Source organism: Musca domestica, unplaced genomic scaffold (assembly GCF_030504385.1).
Source record: "Musca domestica strain aabys unplaced genomic scaffold, Musca_domestica.polishedcontigs.V.1.1 16, whole genome shotgun sequence".
Taxonomy (NCBI): Eukaryota; Metazoa; Arthropoda; class Insecta; order Diptera; family Muscidae; genus Musca; species Musca domestica.
The window spans coordinates 4,449,661-4,470,064 of NW_026712219.1; the positions used below are offsets into that span (position 1 = coordinate 4,449,661).

The window sequence follows — 20,404 nt, forward strand, 5'->3', positions numbered from 1 at the left end:
TATAATACCGTACATATGCATACATACATATTTCACAATGCAAACTATATGAATTGTGGCATGCATTTGTCAATATGCCTGCCCATATGACCGACTACCAACCTACCACCGCAAACGACTGGAAGCCATTGTCCATTTTATTTCTCAATTGAATGCAATGGTGTTTTGGGGCCCATGGCATGATACGGCTCCACACAACACGGTGTTTGTAGATCACCAACATATAAATATATACATATGTACGTATATACGTATATGACACGCGCCAAAAGTCCGCCAAACCATTCGAAGTGTGTGGAAAACACAATTAGTGTTGTTGGTTTCGATATTGGAGGCTGTGGGACAAAAATTGCGGCTGCCATAAGCACAATGACTTCTACTGGACGGGGCAGTCCAATCACAAAATAATAGTCATTTTTATTAGGGCAGTTCAAAAGTTTGTGTAAAAAGATATAAAAATGATAGCGCAGTTTTGGAGAACTTTTGTCGGTAAATCCTTAAGAAGAGTCCCTTAACCAACATTTTTATGAGTTTTTGATTCAAATCAACCTAACTCTTTGCTAGGAAATCTTTGAAAGACGTTCTTAGAAATGCAAAATTTGTTGCCATGAAATATTTGAAAATTTTCCTTAAAAATCCATAAAATGTCCGTCTGGAAAACCGTATAGAAATGTCCAGGATTCCTTGAAACAAATCCACAATTCTTTTCCAGGAAGTTCTCGAAATATCCACCATTCTTGGACAAAATGTTTTGAAATTAAGAAGATTATCCTTTGTCAGGAAGTCTATAAAATAACTTATGATTCCTTGCCAGTATTCGTTACCAGAAAATCGGAAAAAAATTCGTGGACAGGAAGGCCTTAAAAAAATGAAGATTTTAGTCCCAGAAAAATCCATGATTCTTGGTCTGTACTCTCTTGCAAAAATCCATGATTATCATCACTAGAAATAATCATCCGATAATTCCTAGAAGAATAGATGATTCTTGGCAAGATAATTTAAAATTTTATGCCAGAAAGTTCTTCAATAAATCTATATTTCCTTGTCAGAATGTCCATTGATACTTGCCAGTAAGTCATTAAAAAAATTGATTATTCTTCACCGGAAAAATAGATCATAAAAATTCCATAACTCTTGGGCAGGAAGTATTTAAAAAAATCCATGACTCTTGGCTAGAAAGAAGAGTATCTTTTGTCCAGAATGATCTTAAAAAAATGCATAATTCTTTGCCAAGAAATATTTTAAAGTTCCAGCATTGCTTGACAGACGTCCTCGAAAAATAATCGTCATTCCTGTCCAGGAAGTTCTTGAAAACATCAAAATTTTTTTTCCAAAAAAAACATAACTCCTGATCATTCTTTGCCAAGAAGTCCTTAAAATAATTCATTGTTCCTTTTCAGGATGTTGATAAAAATATATGATTCTGGGCCAGAAAGTTGTTAAAAAAATCCACTATTCTTGACCATGAAGTCCTTTGAAAATTCGTCGTTCGGTGCTGGGAAATCCTTAAAAAATATTTTGAATAAAATCTAGCATTCTTGACAAAGAAATTCTTAAAATATGTTTTTATAAAACCTTTATTCGCGGCCAGGAAGTCCTTGAAACATATAAAAAACTTTAAGGAAATCCTTGAAAAAAAAGCTCCTTACGAATCCTTGGCTCTCGAGAGCTTTTGAAACCAATTAAAAAAAAAAAACTCAAAAATATGTTATAAGAAAATCCACGAATCTTGAATAGAAAGTCCTTGAAATCATTCTTTAATAAACCCATAATTCTTGGGCAGGATGTCCTGCAAAACATGTTTTATAAGCTGTGAATCCTTGACAGGAAGTCTTTGGAACCTATAAACACACGAGTTTTTGGTCTGGTAGTCCTCGAAAAACGTACCTTTAAACCATGATCTTTGGTCAGTAAGTCCTTGAAACTAGTTTTTAACGAAACCATAATTTTGGGTCAGGATATCCCAGAAAAATTTTTGTTATAAAATATGAGTTCTGGTTCTAGTCCTTAATAAAATAACGAGAAATAAATAGAAAATTTTACGACTTGTTTGCTGATTTTCCGGAATAAGTGGATCGATATTGCTCATCTTCGAGTTCAATCTATATTTGGTAAAAACATTAAGATGTCTCCGAATTGGGCCAAATCCGATACTGCTTTTTAGCGCTGACGGCCACATAAACAAAGGATGGATTTCGTCCTCCTCCACATGTCCTGAAACGGATTTCATCCCAAGAGACATGCTGTCTTAAATTGTAGTTTCGAAGAGGCACATTGTGGCCGTTTCAGAAAAAGACATACCATTTGTAGCCATAAGACTGGAGTAATAATTAAAGCAAAATTTAAGAAAATTCTGAGGGCCAATAAAGATATTGTTTATTGTGGGATCTCCGGAATTTAGCATTGGTTGTGGTTGTTTTGATGAAGGCATATTTTGAAGGAAGTAAAATTCTTTGAAAAATTGACACATGATTTGTCTTATATGATAATGTATAAAAATCTATGAACTTTGGATCCAAATTATCCGATTACGGTTTCGATATATTCGGACCTTTCGCCCAGGTTACAGAAAAAAACGTAATAAAAACAATATTTGCAAAAGAAAAACTTTATATTTTCGTTTCAATTTATACTCATATGTGTATAAGTGTGTTTATATTTGCCCATATAATACATATACAAACACTATCGCTCCCACTGCAGCCAATAGCTGGCTGGCGTTGTGTGTTTTTATGACAAAGTGCTTCAAACAACAAAAGCAACAACGACACCAAAAAATTGTTAACGTGCTCGCCCCATTGCACCTGGGCTTCCATAACATGATAAATTGCCATCTACATACCCGAAAAAGGAACAACAAAACAAAAAAATACAAGCAGCCATGGAAAACTACACTGTTATGTTTTCCTCGGCTCTCCACTCTACTCAGCATCATGCCCAACAACATAAATATATAGCATGCGTGCGGTTGGGAGAAAAAGTTTCACTTTAAAATCCCTCAAGGATTTAAGACGACAATAAAAACCTTTTTTTTTTTTTTTGATAGAAAAATATAATTTATTTTATTTTATTGAACATATTTTTCCACCTGGCAATAGGTTGTTATATCTTGCTTTTTTGTTGTATCAAACAAATGAACTACACCAATCCAATTAACATAATTGCCCTGAACACACAACAAAAAAGGTGAGATCGCAAGAGTATATTGCCAAATTCTGGCGCCTCATAAAATCTAATTAATTGCTAAATTGTAAAATTACTTGCAAATTTGTTTTCTTAATTATGTTGCTGTTTCGGGTTTGGTTTACGATCACATTGGAGTGGATATAAATTACAAATTTTAATTGAGTTTTAAAACGTGAGATATTTTGAAATGATGTTTTGTCGTTTTTGGGTGGTTGGGTATGTGATTTATGGTAATTAGACGTGATTAGCTGTAGATTAATGTGGGAATACGGAATGTGGCTTCAGAGGTTAAATTTAAAATGGGCTGGAGTGAAGTGAAGAGGAAGCCAAAGATTAATTTCTAGGGTATATGAAAAGAATTAGCACCTGAAGTGCGATTTTTTAAACTTATTTTTTTTTAGTTACCGACAAAGATAGGTAATTTCTAAATGCTTATAATTTAGGTAATAAACGGGGTTGGCGTCTAAAATAAAGGTGTTACCATGTCCTACCCATAGCAAAAGTGCTCTCAACGATCCCATTACTTAGAGGGTGAGATAAAAAAAACTGCAACAAATTCAAATGTCATAATGGTTACATTTTTTTTAATTTTATTGAATGAAAGCAAAAAATGTCGGAAATAGCATCAAATTTTAGAATAAGTTTAGATTTGTTTGAATTGGTCACCTTTGGCACGAATTATGGCCTTCAAACGGCCAATGACACCGTCACACGCTGCCCAAATGTTGCTCTGCTGCATGTTGGCCCATTCATTGTGAAGCGCTTGCTTGAGGTGATCAACGACACTTTGGTATTTTTTAGTGCTAACCTTGCTTTCCAAAATACTCCAGACCAATAGTCCAACGGATTGGTATCCGGAGATTTTGGTGCTCATTGTGCCCTGGAAATGAAGCGAGGAACCTCATTTTGTAACCATTCTTGGGTGGCGCGTGCGATGCTGTTGGAATGTCCATGGTCTGCGGCCAAAATGCCCAAGGCTGTAATACACTCTCCAGAATATTTTCGCGATAATATTCAGCATTTAATCTGATGCCACTGTCGATTAATACGAGCGGAGAGCAACCATCAGCTGTTATGGCGGCCGACACCATCACCATGGCCGGCGCTTGAGTTCTGGTGGCCAACCGACGGTGCACATTTTCAGCTGACCTCTTTGGCACGATCATTTTGTTTGTTTACAAACTACTGGACAATGAATGTTTTCTAATTGGGGAAAACCACATTCGGCAGTTCATCACTTTCGGCCAAGCGAAGCAACTCTTTAGCTCTTGTGAGTCTATTTCCTTTCTGTTGCGGAATAAGTTCTTGCACTTTCTGGAATTTCAATGGCTTTACCCCGAGCTAATTTTGTATTAATTGCGATATGTTCAGCTCACGAGCCATTTTTCGGCCACTGCGACGAGGGTTTCGATCAAGTCGCTCTTTACTTTTCGAACCATTTCTGCTGATTTTGCTGTTTTCTTCCGTCCACTCCCTTGACGTTGGGCTGCGCCACCAGTATCAAGGTAACGAGCGATTGTACGAGACACAAAAGATTTATTCATATTTGAATGCTGGAATGCTCTAACGATAGCCACTTGTGGTTTTCCAGCCAAATATAAAGGAATCACACTATCGCGCTTGAATTCCATAACGAATAACTTTTTCACTGGAAAATGCACACCAAAATGCTTTTGTACGCTTGTAAACAATATAATGAGCTGTAACTGGAATAATTTTAACAGCTGTCGGACGAGTGGCTATGAAATGACAGCAGTCTTAAATTGGTTGAATTTTTTTCATCTCACCCTGTATGTATAACACTTTAAAGGAAGCCTCTTAGTAATTTTTATAGATCTCTATGATTTTTCACGTACCTTCAGTTGTTTCTCATAAAACAGACTATTTATTTAAATAAAATAAAATATAAACAAGAATTTCGAAATGAGTCAAATTAAGAACTTCGAATTTGACAACAAAATATAGTATATGATTTGATCTTCATGACATTACGAGCTCGTAGATGAACAATATTAGGCTTTTGGTACCTCTCCTCACAAAAAGGTCAAAACTTCCAAGAAAATTTTATAGCATTTACAAGAATTGTCATTTTTAATGTATCCACAAATCAAGAACAAAGACCTAAAATGGTAAAGACTAGACAAAATGCATTTTGAGCAAATGGTGTGTGTCTACAATACGGCTCATGACAGGGAAATGTTAACATAAAAAACACAATTACAGACACGAATGAGAAATAAGAGTTTGAAAAATCCAAAAATGTGGTTTCAAAATTCTATTCCATAGGTTTAAATCAGTTAACATTGGTAACTATGTTGTTATGATATCATAACAACAGAGGTATTTTCACAGGGTTGCCATATTTTAACTCTGTCTTGTCCTATCTTTACACTTCTATGTCTTTGTCAAGAATATCATTTTTTAAATTTCGAACTACATAAGTTGTGATAAATAAATTTTTTATAAATTTTTTGAAAGTCTTCACAACTAGATAAATCGCAGTTTTTTTCAAAGACTCTCCGACCGTTAACATTGTGGATTTTTTAAAATATGTCTCAAAGTATTCGTTCTATATAAATTGATTTTTTTTTAATTATCTTGAAAGAAGTCTTGAGCTATATAGTTCGTGTACTTTTTAATCTGAGCAAAAGCTATTTAATCGTACATATTTTAAAAATAAGTCAGTTGTGAATTTTTTTGAAATTCTTTTTTAAGGACTTCTGCTTTTTTTAAATTAAGTCCCCCTCACTATATAACAGTTGGTTTTTATTTTCAATTTTTTTTTAAGTATTTTTCATAATTTGTCGATTTTATAAATATTGAATTTTTAACGAATATTTTTACAACATATTTTTTGATAACAATGGTTTTATGTCACTTTTGAAAAAAAAATTTCAGTTTTTGTGAAATTTCTTGAAAATCTCCTGATTTGCCGGCCAATATTCATGGACTCTCTAGTAAAAATCTTGTATTTTTGATTAACTCTCTTTGCAAGGAATTTTTAGAAAATGTTTGTTTTTAATGGATATTTGTCGGATATACATGGACTTTTCTAATATTTTCCAAAGACTAAAACATTGGGTTTTTGTTACAAATATTACTAGGAGACTACGAGAATTTTAAATTTTAAAAGAAGACTTTTACAATATTTTTTATTATTGAAAAATCGTTGTTTTTTAATAATTTATTTTTAAATCCCTTCAAAAAAGACCGTAGATTTTAAGGATAATTCATAACAACTTTGTAGTTTAGGATTTAAGTCTTTTCCTTTTAGACAACTAATTTTTTTGTTAAAAGAAATCCTAAATTTTTATATGAAACTTTCCTTGTTAATAACTAATTCTCTATGTAAAACACAGAGACCTTTCCTCAATCTCTTAAAGTTCATACACCTCAATCTATAACATTTACCTTTCCCCAACAAAGAAACCCTTTTGAGTTATTACTTTTATTTTTTAGTTTTCATAAATGTTAACTTTAATTGATTTACTTTTTATGTTCCCAGACAAAAGAGTTTTGTTGGTCTCACAAATATTTTCCATTCAATAAATTGTAGATGTGAATTTTATGCAAAAATTTCTGTTTAAATCTCAACTAATTGAATATTTCATTTAGGTACCAAGTACATACCTACACACAAACGTTCATATTGACCGTTCTACAATTGACATAAAACATTCAACGCTCACACAGACAAATACCCAAATATACAAACATATATACATATACATAAAAACCAAACAAAATAAACTACACAATTTATGTACCAAACAACTGCATTTGTTTTTATGATTCAAAATCGGACAAATTTATATGAATCTATAAAGGAAGATAAAGCAAGAGAGGAATATGCAGGAAAAAAGAGTTTCGAAACACCATAAATCCACAAATAAGTACACAAAGCATACATGCAATTTTTCAATAGACAATAGGTTATATATGTGTGTATCTACAAAACATGGCTAACAGACTGTGAATATGGTCGAAAACTACAATAGATTTTTATATGAATGCATTCACGTTATGTGTACATGTATAAATATGTATGTAGGTGTGGGTGTGTGAGCATCGGACTCTCACATGCCTTTCCAGGATTCACGTTTGATTTTCAAATTCTGGCATCAAAAACCGCTGCAAGCATTAAAGGTTGAGGTCCCTGTTGGCGGTTACTGTTATTGGGGAGGTTTTCACTTTTTGAAACAAATTCGCTCACTTTGGTGTATATCATACCTCTACATAATTACGTGAGCGGGAGCGTGTTTTGACATGGGAAGGTTTAGACTATTTGTCCTTTAAATATATACAGGATTTATTCATAAAACCCCGTAAAGAGTACAACACTTGTTCACTCAGAAAATTAGTATTTGAAACGATTATCCAGGAAACGTTTCGGAGATTGTACTAAACAGAAGAATACTAGGGATATTGCTGAACGATAAGGAGACTACCAACTTAATTTTGTAAAAAGTCGGACAATTGTAGTCCATGGATTTTTATTTATTTTGAAAGTTCCACTATTTTTGGACGGGAAAAAAGAAATGCGAAAAGCGTGACAGGAAATCCTAAAAACGTTGTAAAAATTTGATTTTCATTAAAAATTTTTCAAAATCAAAATTTCTTTAAAAATCAAGGGTTTTGTTTTTTTATGAAGACCTAATAAATATATTTCTGTTGTATTCGGAAATCTTAAAATTTTTAAAAACATCAACAATTAGGCCAGAAGGTTTGTCTTTTGCCAGGATATCCTTTATAATTTGTGTTTGTTTTAATTTCTTTTGTAAAAAGTTGACTTTTGATTAAAATTGTTACGAATTCTTTTAAACAAATCCTAAAACAACAAGACTTAATACAAGGAAATCCGTAAATTTTTATTAAAATAGGGTGATTTTTGGTCAGGAGATTCTTTAAAAAAGTTTTTTTCAGGGTAGTTATTAAAAATATAGTATTTATAAAATTATATAAATTTTGCATTTTTTATACCCTCAGCAATATGGCTACAACGTGCCTCATCGAAATAACGGTTTTAGACCCTAGGTCTCTTTGGAACAAATCAGTTTCAGGACATTTGGAGTCGATCTAGGGATGTCAGTCGGTCTGTCTGATAGGATTTTTGGTCAGGAGATTGTTCGAAAAAGTTTTTTTTTTTTTTTCAGGGTAGTTAATAAAAATGAAGTATTTCAAGTATTTATTGTTTATACCCTCAGCCATGTGGCTAAAACGTGCCTCATCGAAATAACGGGTTTAGACCCTAGGTCTCTTTGAACAAATCAATTTCAGGAGTTTATCTAGCGATGTCCATCCGTCTGTCTGATTGGTGCGCACGATAACTCTTGAAAGGATTCTCCGATTTAGTCCAAACTTGGTACATTGCAATATTATTAGCAAAATTAGATTGAGTTCGGAGATGGGTAAAATCGGTCCATATCTTCTGGTACCTCCCCCACAAAAGAATGTCGATCCACTCCACCAAGTTTTTTTTTTCAAATGACACGAATAACAATATTTTTATAAACCCAAGGTCTGGTGTGAAGATGGAATATGTAGATCTACACCTGCTGGTACGGTCACAATTTGAATATCCATGAAGCTCATAAAAAGCGAAATTGATATTAGATTCCATTTAGGTTTAGCAAATCTCAATATTTTTATCAACACAAGATCTATTATAAAGATAGTAGAGATCTAACCATTTCTTCTGGTACCCCCACCACAAGGGGTGAAAGTTTTGAATAACCAAAACGATTATAAAATCCGAAACGAGCATCCTGTTCTCTTCATATTTCACACATCCCTTTATTTCTACTAACACAAGATCTGTTGTCAAGATGGAATATATCAGTCCACTTCCCCGGTACCTTCCCCACAAAGAGTCAACATTTTGAATATCCATGAAGCTCCTTAAACGCGAAATTTACATCCGATTCCATTCAGACTTGGTACATCTCAATATTTCCGTAAACACAAGATCTGTTAAAAGATGGTAAATATTGGACCATTTCTTCTGGTAACTCCCCACATAGGGTTCAAGATTTTAAAAACAAAGCGCTCAAAAAAAGAGCGAAATAAGCATCCAACTCTCTTCAAAATTTCCAACTCCAACTCTCTTCGAAATTTCACACACACACAAACATTTTTGCTAACACATGATCTTTTGCGAAGATGTTATATATTTGAGAACCCCTTCTGGTATCTCACTCACATATGGTCACAATTTGCAATACTTTTATATGTTAGCGATTCTTTATAACTTCCTATATCTAAATATTTCTCCCAAAGCAAAAAAACCGCGATGAATATGGAATTTATGATTTCGCATAAAATTGGATTTAAATGTTCGATTTTTTTGAAATGCTGGCCATACAAATATTTTTATGTGTATTAGATGAAGTATGAAAATGTAATGCTTCGGTCAACTATAACTGGTACCACCTCACGCACGTTTTAACATTTTCTAAAACTTATCACATATCTCAAAATTATTGAAATGTACGAACTTTTAAAAAATTATTGTTATTCAAAATTCGCACTATACTCTTTGTTTTCGTACCTTACCTAAGTCCGTTACAATTACTACCATGTGCCAAGTTTGGAACATTTCCCTACTGTTTATATTTATATAGGCAATCTCCTAAATTTTAAACTTTTATAAACCAGAAGGAGTAAGGAGTAGTTTATAAACCAGAATAGATATTGTCTATCTTGAGCCCGACAGAGGCCATACCATGACGGACACTGCTTGTGAGTATTATCCTTTCACGATTTTCCTTTAGATTTATACAGTAGAAGAATTGTAAAAGTTCCAAAATTGTTTACTGGATATTCTGTAAATTTGTCTGACATTGATGTTGATGACTGGCGAGTGTTAGGGTTGGTGTTAGAAATCGTGGCCGCTCAACGGACAACAATGACTACAAATCACAGCACAATAGAACGAACCAAATTCGCCAATATCAATAGTCCCCGATGTTGTTGTTTTTATTTTAGATCCATAATTGTTTTGTTGTAGGCACTACATCTATTGTTTTTTTTTTCTCACTATTTGTTTGTTGCTCCTCTACATTTCGGCAATAATAAATTCATTTGTGACTTTGTATTGTTGGTAAGGTCGGTTTGTTGCATTGGTTGGTTGGCATTGTTTGTTTGCTTGCCTGATTGTTGCTGGCCTAACGATTTGTTTAGATTTTTAGTTCGAGCTAGGACCTTTGCAATGTGCAACCATGACAACTTTTGCTATGTGGTCTGGCAAACGCCATCCCAACGAAAAAAAAAAAAAAACACTTTGTTCCAAAATGGTGAACCGCAATTGGTTTGATTTTTCGCAGAGGACCTTTAATGGCTGATATGAAAAAAAACACCATACACCACACACGGCAATCAAACGCACCAAAAACAAAGCCCAATTTCAAAGCTGTTTGCATTCCGAAATTTGTCCATTGTTTTAGCAGCGATTTTTTTTTATTTCTATATTCTTTCTCTACAATAGCCTGCTGGTGGTCCAGTATTCTTTGTTTCCACCAGTAAATCGTTTTGTCCACATACCCCATGGTTCTGGCACGGGTTTTTTTTTTGTTGGTCGATTTTGTTGCATGTTTGTTTGTTTGTTCGGCCTTAGCTAAGCCGGTCGATCAAATGACCTGTGATTTATGCAAAACATAATTGAATTGTTAACGTTTTGACAGCCATTGTAAATATTGGCAGTGACTAAAGCATTGCAGTGGCTAAATTTATGGTTGTTTCGAGGGATGTTGGTGGTTTTTTTTTCCTTTTTGAGGGAAAGGGGGAAACTTTTAAATCATGCTGGAATTATAAAAGTATATAAACAAAATTTGAACCTCCATAGAGGCATTTAAAAAAATTGAAAACCCTTAAAGGGTCTTTCAAATATAGGGTCTTCTTACTAAGAGTTTTTAATAATAGAAAAAATATTTTAAGGACACTTTTAACATGGGCTTAGCACCATTGAAGACTCTTTTTACAGCACGGAAGACCTTTGAAGGGCTCTCCCACCATGGAAGAGGAGTTTGCCTCAATAGGAAAGCTTAAAAGGTCCCAGCCTATTAAGGAACTTATTTAAAAAAAAAGTTTAAGCACCCTCTTTCTATACGCCAGAAAAGATTTAAATATTGTTCTCTCTACAAAATGCTCTAAAAAGCTATTCTCTCTATTGATGATCTCTAAAGGCTAATTTCTCTACAGAAGGTTTTTAAAGGGTATTGTCTATGTAGTAGACTTCCAAATGGTTACCTTCCTATAAGAGACCTATAAAGAGCCTTCTCTTTAAAATAATGTCTTTTAGGTGGTTTCTCCCTCTTAAGAAGACCTTCCCCGATAAGATCAAGATCTTTATAAGTTCTTTCTTATATCTTCATTAATAAAGCCTTTAATGGATCTTCTTTGTAAAGAATGCCCAGAGTGGTATTCTGTCTGTAAAAGTTAGTAGGTGTTTTCTCTATAGAAAACCGTTTGAAGAGTATTCTCTCCATAAAATCCTATTTTAAAGACATAGTCTCTATGGAAGCTCTTTAAAGACTCTTCTCTCCATAGAAGTCCTTGAAAGGGTCATCTCTATGAAACCCTTTCAGTAGAAACCCTTTAAAAAGGGCATTACATAATATAATAATTCCTCCATAATAACCCTTTAAAGAGGTTTCGCTCCATAGGAGACTTGTAAAGGATCTTTCTATAGGAGCCTATAAAGAGTCTTCTCTCAATAGAAGCTATTTTAAAGGGACATCTCTCTAGAGAAGACCTTTCAAGGATCTTTTCTCTAGAAAATATCTTTCAAGGCTCTTCTCTCTTTAGTATCCCTTTTAAAGGTTTTTATCCCATTTCATCGCTTTAATGGTCTTCTGTCCATAGGAGCCCTTTAAAGGGTCTTCTTTCTATAGGAGCCCTTTTAAAGGGCCTTATCTCTACCGGAGCCATTTTAAAGAGTCTTCTCTCTATAAGAGCCATTTAAAACATATTCTCTTTAAAATGTCTCCTCTCACCTTAAAGGGTATTCTCTCCATAAAAGCCCTTCTAAAAGAGTTTCTATATATGAAAGCCGTTGAACGGGGTTTTCTCTATGCAATCTTTTTAAAGAATCTTATATGTAAAAAACCCTTTAAAGTGTCTTATCTTCCTTTAAGCCCCTTTAAATCCCTTTAAGGCCCTTCAACCCATTGAAACCATTTATGGGATTTTTTTTATTTAAATTCTCCATAAAACCGTTTTAGAAGACCTTTCTTATGCAGAAGCCCTTTAAAGGGTATTTTCTCTAAAGACGCTTCATTAAAGGGTCTCCACCTTATAAAAGACCAATTAAAGGGCCCTCTCTGTTTTGAACCAGTTTTAACTGCCTTTTCCCTTAAATGGCCTTCCCTCTACTGAAGCCTTTTAAATTACCTTCTCTCCTTAGAAGCCTTTTCAAGGCTCTTTTCTCTTTCGAAACCCATTTTAAGGTTCTTCCCCCTATAGATGACCATCGAAGGCTCCTCTGACTATTGATTGAGGTCATATAGCAAATTTTTATAAATTATAGTCTGTTTATTGATCTGCAGAAATGTTAATCAAATTATTATTATTACACAAATCATTTACAAATAAATTTCTTCCTTTCCAGGTCAATGGCGGTAGTCTTGCCGAACAGGCCGGTCTTTTGCCCGGTGATGCTGTGATCAAAATCAACGATGTCGATGTTTTCAATCTACGCCACAAGGAAGCCCAAGATATTGTTGTGCGTTCTGGTAACAATTTCGTGATGACAGTTCAAAGGTGAGTAATTTCGAATGAATACGGAGGTGTTGAAATTGAATAATAAGATAAAATTTCAAATAACATCCAGAAAATTATCCAATCAAATAAAAAACATTCAATAATAAATATGTGTTTTTCACTTTCTGCAGAGGTGGTTCAACCTGGCGTCCACATGTTCAGCCGACCGGAAATGTACCCCAACCCAACCAAAGCCATTTGCAAACAGTGACAAAAACTTCGTTGGCCCACAAACAACAAGATTCCCAACACATTGGATGTGGCTACAACAATGCGGCTAAACCTTTTGTAAGTAACAACAACGGCACAGAAAGAGAAGCAGAAAAACTATATACAATAACAACAATAGGGTTTTTTTTGGAAAACTTTGTAAACAGATAGGTGGTATAACAGAGATTTTCGTTATACCAAATTTTCAACTTTAATATTCATTAGTATGCTCATAATGGAACCTGACCCAAACCCATAACATATTTTTCAAGTTGCCCTTCCGCTCTGCAACATAATAATGTAAATTGGCTTTACTTCATAAAGTGTTAAAAGTCCTGTTTTGAAAAGGGTTTCTCGGGGGGGCAAGACATTTGTCCTTTATTCCCTCCAGCTTGGGTGTTTTCTTTGCATCAGTTCAAGAAAAAATCTCCCCCTCCCCTGTCCATTCTTTGAACGGATTAGTGTGGCAAAAGTGTTGGAAATCCTCTATTGGGCAACGTGCAAAAAGGAGATGACATTTTAATAAAATTACATGACAAATGATTGAAATATATACCCACCGACAGACATACTACATACAAATGTGTATATGTATTTATGGTTGTGTTGGTCTTTTATTTGGATTTAGTTTTCATTGAATTTTTTCCAAAGCTATCTTCATTTTACTCACACACACATAAACCATACTGTTGGTTTTTGCCATATCCTTCTGTGCTTATCCTTCGGAGAGAGAGTGAAAGAGAGTTCCATGTGCATACATTTGTGCACATATTTACATTTATGCCGCCTGTCCATAGTTGTCTCATCTATGTGGCATTTGTATTCATTGGGTTCGTGTTTGGAATGTGTCAAAATATGAAATATGAATAGTTCTTTCCTCAAGAGGATTCCAAAACACACACACACGCACACACAAATATGGGACAACAGTAGTTAAGGCCATGGGATTATGAAAGTGTTTCCTGTAAAGTCCTCGTTTGAATATAAATAACGAATATTCCAAAGAAGAGAAATATAATAGATTTAAATTTGAATTGGCAACAAGAGTTCGAAAGGATTTAAGAAAAGATTTGATTAAAAGTAATTTATGGGTTCTGGGGTGATAATTTAGTTAAAGAGTTGGAGATTTATATTCAATAAATTTCTAAATATAAATTAAATTTCTATGAATAGAAAAGAGAAAAATTAACTGAATCTGATAAATAGACAAGGCTGTCATAATTCGATATTTGCAAAAAGAAAGGATGTAATTGATTAAAATGGGAACCTTCCGAACCTAATAATTTTTTCGCTATATGCCATAACGCTTTCGCCAAATTTTCGTCGGAGATCATAAAGTATATACAGGGTGAGATGAAAAAACTGCAACCAAATTCAGACTGCTCTTATTTCTGAGCCATTCAACCGACAGCTATTAAAATTATTCCAGTGACAGCTCATTATATTGCTTACAAGCGTACAAAAGCATTTCGGTGAGAATTTTCCAGAAAAAAAATTATTCGTGATGGAATTCAAGCGTGATAGTGTGATTTCTTTATATTTGGCTTTAAAACCACCAACCAAGTGGTTATCGTTAAAGCACTTCAGCATTTAAATTTGAATAAATCGTTTGTGTTCCGTGCCATCACTCGTTAGCGTGATACTGCTAGCATCAAGGAAGCGGAAAATTGCAAGAACTTACACCGAAACACAAAAAAATAGACTCAAAAGACCTAAAAGTTGCTTCGCTTGGCCGAAAGTTGTGAACTGTCGAATTTGGTTTTCTCCGATGAAAAACGTTCGTTGTTTAGCAGTTTGTAAACAAACAAAATGATTGTGTTTAGAAGTCAGCAGCGCCGCCATGGTGATAGTGTGGGCCGCCATAACAGCCCATGGTTGCTCTCCGCTCGTATTAATCGATCATGGCATCAGAATAAATGCCGAATATTATCGCGAAAATATTCTGGAGCGTGTATTAAAGCCTTGGGTACGCAAACATTTTGGCCGCATACAAAACAGGACTCAACACCATCGTACTCAGCACGCGCCATTTTTTTCGAGAATTTTTGATAATTGTTGTTTTTATACCCATGTCAGTCCACGTTCTCGCTTAACCCCCACACGATAACTCCCCATATTCGATATTTCAAAGATTTTAGCGACATTATTCATCAAAATTGCTTCAAATTTCGTATTCGATATTCGTAATGGATACTGCAACCTATGACGGGAAATTGTCTATGTAGGTCCAGACCTTCGTATAGCCCCCATATAAAGATACCCACCGATAGTCGGTATTTTAATGATTTAAGCGACATTATTAACCGACATTTTTTCAATTTTTGTATTTAAAGTTTGTAATGGCTACTACAGCCTATGACCAAAAATCACGTATATGCAAAAATCGCGTCTTTGTTGATTTTAGCGACATTTTTTACCCGAATTGTTTCACATTTAATGGAATTATTTCAAATTTCATATTTGACCACGACCACATCTTAGTATAGCCCCCTCGTAACAATTTCCATTTGAGCAGTATTTTTGACGGATTTTTTGAAAGTTTTCAATTTTTTCCAAATTGTGGAGGGCCATAAAAGTCGGCTCGGCCGTACTTAACTGTTTTTTTTACTGGTTTTTTCTAAAAAGATTTCTAATTCAATTTAAAAAAATGAATGTAATTTTTGGCAAGTTGAATTTAGGGATTTTTTTGAAATTGGCCCATGTTTTCCCGCCAAATTGGGGAAGAAAATTTACACTTTTTACAAAAAACTACATGCCGGTCTGGACAGGTATAAAAGAATATATTATATTTTTTCTGTGCTTTTTTACTGTATGCCTTTTGATTCGTATTATTATTTTTTTTTTTAAATAACGAAAGTAGGCTTCTGAAGTGTTCTACATCATTTTCGTAGAAAGAAGCAGCTGTCAATACATTTTAGGAATTAGTGTACTTTTAATACCCTTTTGCTACACATTTTTTAGTCTCACTTGACCTACATAAAAATTTTAAGATGTTCGAAAAATATAGACCTTAAGCTCCATAAAACCCACTTTTAGCAATATTGAGTGAGGTCAATACAAACACCACCAAAAAACTCAAGGCATTAATAACTTGAATGGAAAAAGGGAAAATGTGTCTAAAATCATCAAAATACCGAAAATCGATGGGAACCGTTATATAGGGGCCATAACAATTAGTGGATCTTAATCGAATAGTTTTCGCAAGTCCGTTCAAGAACCCTAAACTTCAAGCTTCAGCTAATTTGATTGGAAATTGTGGCAGAAGCCTTCAAAATACTGAAAATCCGGGGGAACCGTTATATGGGGGATATATCTAAATTTGAACCCATATAGCCCATTTTCATTACCAATCGACCTGCATATAATGTAAACCTTTGTGCCAAATTTCAAAGCTCTAGATTAAATAATTTGGATTTTAGCCAAAAATACAATTTATAAATATACAATTCAACAATGAATTTCTGTTAGGTATAAGGTATAATTTTGAAAAAAAAAATATATATATATATTTTGACCATAATTTGTAGTACAAATTAAGGGGGGTTCCAAAGAATTTTGTCCTCATTACCATATCATTAAATAAAATTGGAGTGTTTAATGGTATCATTAAGGGGACATACATTAAAAGCAGCCTAATAACATTTTATATTGATTACAAAAATGAATCAATATATTTGTATATTGTTGCAACACAGATTATTTTATTATATATACATTTTCAAAGACTAAATTAGGGCTTAAAAATCGTTAAAAGTATGTTGAGTTAATGTCTTTGTAGTGAATCGGGGTCGAGGTATCAGTTTCGAGATATGGGCAAAATCACCACGCCATAACTCAAATGTCCAACTCACCCTTAATCTATATTTCGCTATTCTTGATATGCTCCCCATGGATTTACATTCCCTAAAGAAAAATTCTAACCCCAAACAAATTCGGTTCGCAGTGTTTTAAAATTAAAATTCTGTATTAAATTCTTTATTAATATGCTAATATTTAAATAGGACTCCAAAAGCCCTTTGATTCTCACATTTAAATATAGTTACTTGTCGTAATATCACTAAAACATCACAGATTTTATATCCATCGTTTATGTTTATATCCCATTTTTTATATCGCTCAAAAAAGATTGCCAACAATAATTTTATTATCCCTCAAAAGTGCACTCACATAATTGACACATACTGAACAGCCATTTCATAACCATATTTTATAATGCAATCAACCAAAAATTTAATAACTTTATCACTTCGGGGATATTTTAAGCTTTTGCACACAATCATTTATATTCCTGCTCATCTCGAGCACTGCAATGGCGCATTATTATAAAGACATAATACTTTGTGACCCACTTTTTCACAAGGAAATTGAAGACACAAAAGAAGAGAGAAATAGAGAGCGTAAAAAAGAACATCACAAATGAGAAATACAAATAAAAAAGACCATTCCAATAAACTTAGTAACTTAATGTTGAGGAAATGGATTTTTAAGATACACTTAGATACCGAACTTAGATACTCATTCAAAAGTTACAATGTGTGTGTGAGAATGTGGAATGGAAAGTACAATAGATGAGGATGTAATATTTAACCCTATGATCGCGAGAATGATAAAGCAAATAATTTATATTTAATTAAAAAAAAAATATGTATATAGGAACTTAGAGATTTCATAACACAATCTATTTCGTGCCGATAGTATTGTTGGTCTATTTATTTTACATTTGTTTACAATGTTGTAGTTTTGAGGGTTAATGTATTTGACACTGCAGAAAATTTACTAAGTGCTAAATATTTAATAAAACGCAATTAAAATATAACTTCGTTGATATATAGACGAATTTCTAAGAACAGATTTTGGTCCGGAAATCTTTGGTAGATTGAATATTTCCAGTAGGTATACAGATATTATATTTTGAAATATTGATGGGTAGTATTTTTTTACGTATAAAATTTCATCAATATGTATTTTTTTTTTTCGACCTGCCTAGGTGATTGGTTAGAAAATGTAGTCACAAATGTTTTTTTTTTTTAATAGCAGCGCTATTGACTTTTTATACTCTCTTTTCTAAGGAAGAGTTTATACTTATAAGATAGGAAATTTCATTGTTATTTTGATTCAATAGATGGCGTTGGTAGTGGGAGAATATTATGTGTTGTCACCATGTAACAGCATTATGTTATAATTTGAAAGATCTGACACTTTTATTGGGTTTTTGATATGGAATAGATTATTGAGAGTACGTATATCATATTCGCCGCCATTTTTCGGCGATTTCGTTATAACGTATTTCTGCAAAATTTCCAATATTTATTGCATGTCGTCGGGCATCTATTACCTATGTGGCTACAAAGGGCAATATGCATTTTTTCCAATCTTTACAGTTTTATGTCTTTGATTATACTGAGTAATTATTGAACAAGTTAAAAACCAGTAACTTTGAATACCCTCCACCATTTGGAACAAATTTGGAAATTTTCAAAAAATAAAATCCGTTACAAAATCTGCTAAAATCTTAAAAATACCGAATATAGCCATTATATTGGGATCTATACGACCTGGACCTTCATAGGCATTGTTCGTTATAAGCCATTACCATATTATAAACGGGCTGAACTTTTAATCCACCATTTGAAACGAATTAGGAAATTTAAAAAAAAAATCTGTTAAAATCGTCAAAATACCGAATATAGAGAGGTACTGATATATGGGGCATAAAAAATTTGTGTCACAGACTGTAGTTCTCATTACGAACTCTAAATGCGTAATTTGAAACTACTTCGGTGAATAATGACGCTAAAAATCATCAAAATACCTAATATTCGGAGGTATCGCATATAGGGGGTTATACGGAGACATGGACCTGCACAGACAATTTTCTGTCATAAGCTGTAGTATCATTACGAACTTCAAATTCCAAATTTAAAACAATTCCGGTGAATAATGTCGGTAAAATCAGACAGACGGACATCGCTAAATCGACTTAGAATTTTACGCTGATCAAGAATATATATACTTTGTTGGGTCTGATATGAGTATTTCAAAAAGTTAAACCCTCCATAGAATGGTGGAGGGTATAAAAATGTCAAATGACAGACACTTCGGCTAGTATCGGCACAACAAGATTGGGTTCATGCCTAAAGGTACATACACACAAATTAAGTTGCTATCGACTGATGACCGAAATTGTTAAAAACAAGTTAAAAAGTATCAGTTGGTTTTGCCAACAGATGTATACCCTCAGCCAACGTTCAATTATTTAAATATATTTTGACTTCTGTTCCGATTATTCAAATTGTGGACCCTCTAGGTTTGGGTCAATGTTGTACATTTCGGATCGGACCTAATTAAGTTTGATATAAATATTGCGACGTGTCAGGTTTGGACTATATCGGTTGCTTCCCTCACTTTATATGAGAAATGTGACAATTTTTATAATATTTTCAAATGTGCGATCGAAGTATTCCATTTTTTTTTTACCTCATATAATACAGATAAAAATATTTTTACGGGCAAAAATACAAAAAAATCGAACAGTTATATCCAAATTTTATGCGAAATCATAAATTTCATATTCATTTCAGGTTTTTGGTTGGGAAATATTTTAGATTTAGCAAGTTGTAAAGAATCCCTGATTTGTTTCGCCATTTACGACAGATAAAAGTATTGAAAATTGTGACCATTTGTGGGTGAGGTACCAGAAGGGGTTCGCAGATATATATCTATTCACAACAGATCTTGTGTTGGCATAAGGTTTCTGTCTGCGTAAAATTTGAATAGAGTTGGATGCTTTTTTCGCTTTCTTTGAGCTTAATGGATATTCAATAACATGAACCCTATGTGGGGAAAGTACCGGAAGAATTGGTCTGATTTCTACCATCTTTATGACTGATATTGTGTTGATGAAAATATTGAGATATAACAAATCTGAGTGGAATCGGATCTTAATTTTGCGTTTTATGAGCTTCATGTCTATTCAAAATGTTGTCCCTTTGCGGGGGATGTACCAGACAGAGTGGTCCGTTACATCCCATTTTTACACCAGATCAAGATCTGTTTATAAAAATTACGGGATGTGTGAAGAGATGGGTGAATATTTCGGATGCTTATTCCGATTTTATAATCGTTTTGGTTATTCAAAACTTTGACCCTTTGTGCGGAAGGTACGAGAAGAAATGGTCCAATCTCTACCATCTTTATAACAGATCTTGTGTTGATGAAAATGTTGAGATGTACTAAGTCTGAATGCAATGGG

General features: G+C 33.6%; 1 protein-coding gene across 9 annotated transcripts in view; it reads left to right on the forward strand.

The window, feature by feature from the left end:
* The window catches only part of LOC101897210 (PDZ and LIM domain protein Zasp), a 368,113-nt gene that overhangs the window by 267,549 nt on the left and 80,160 nt on the right, over positions 1–20,404 (forward strand). For all 9 annotated transcript variants that reach the window (XM_020034594.2, XM_020034597.2, XM_020034598.2 and 6 more), the window contains exons 3-4: positions 12,791–12,942; positions 13,074–13,230. In XM_020034594.2, the coding sequence (XP_019890153.1) occupies positions 12,791–12,942; positions 13,074–13,230 (309 nt within the window). The remainder of the gene's footprint in view (positions 1–12,790; positions 12,943–13,073; positions 13,231–20,404) is intronic.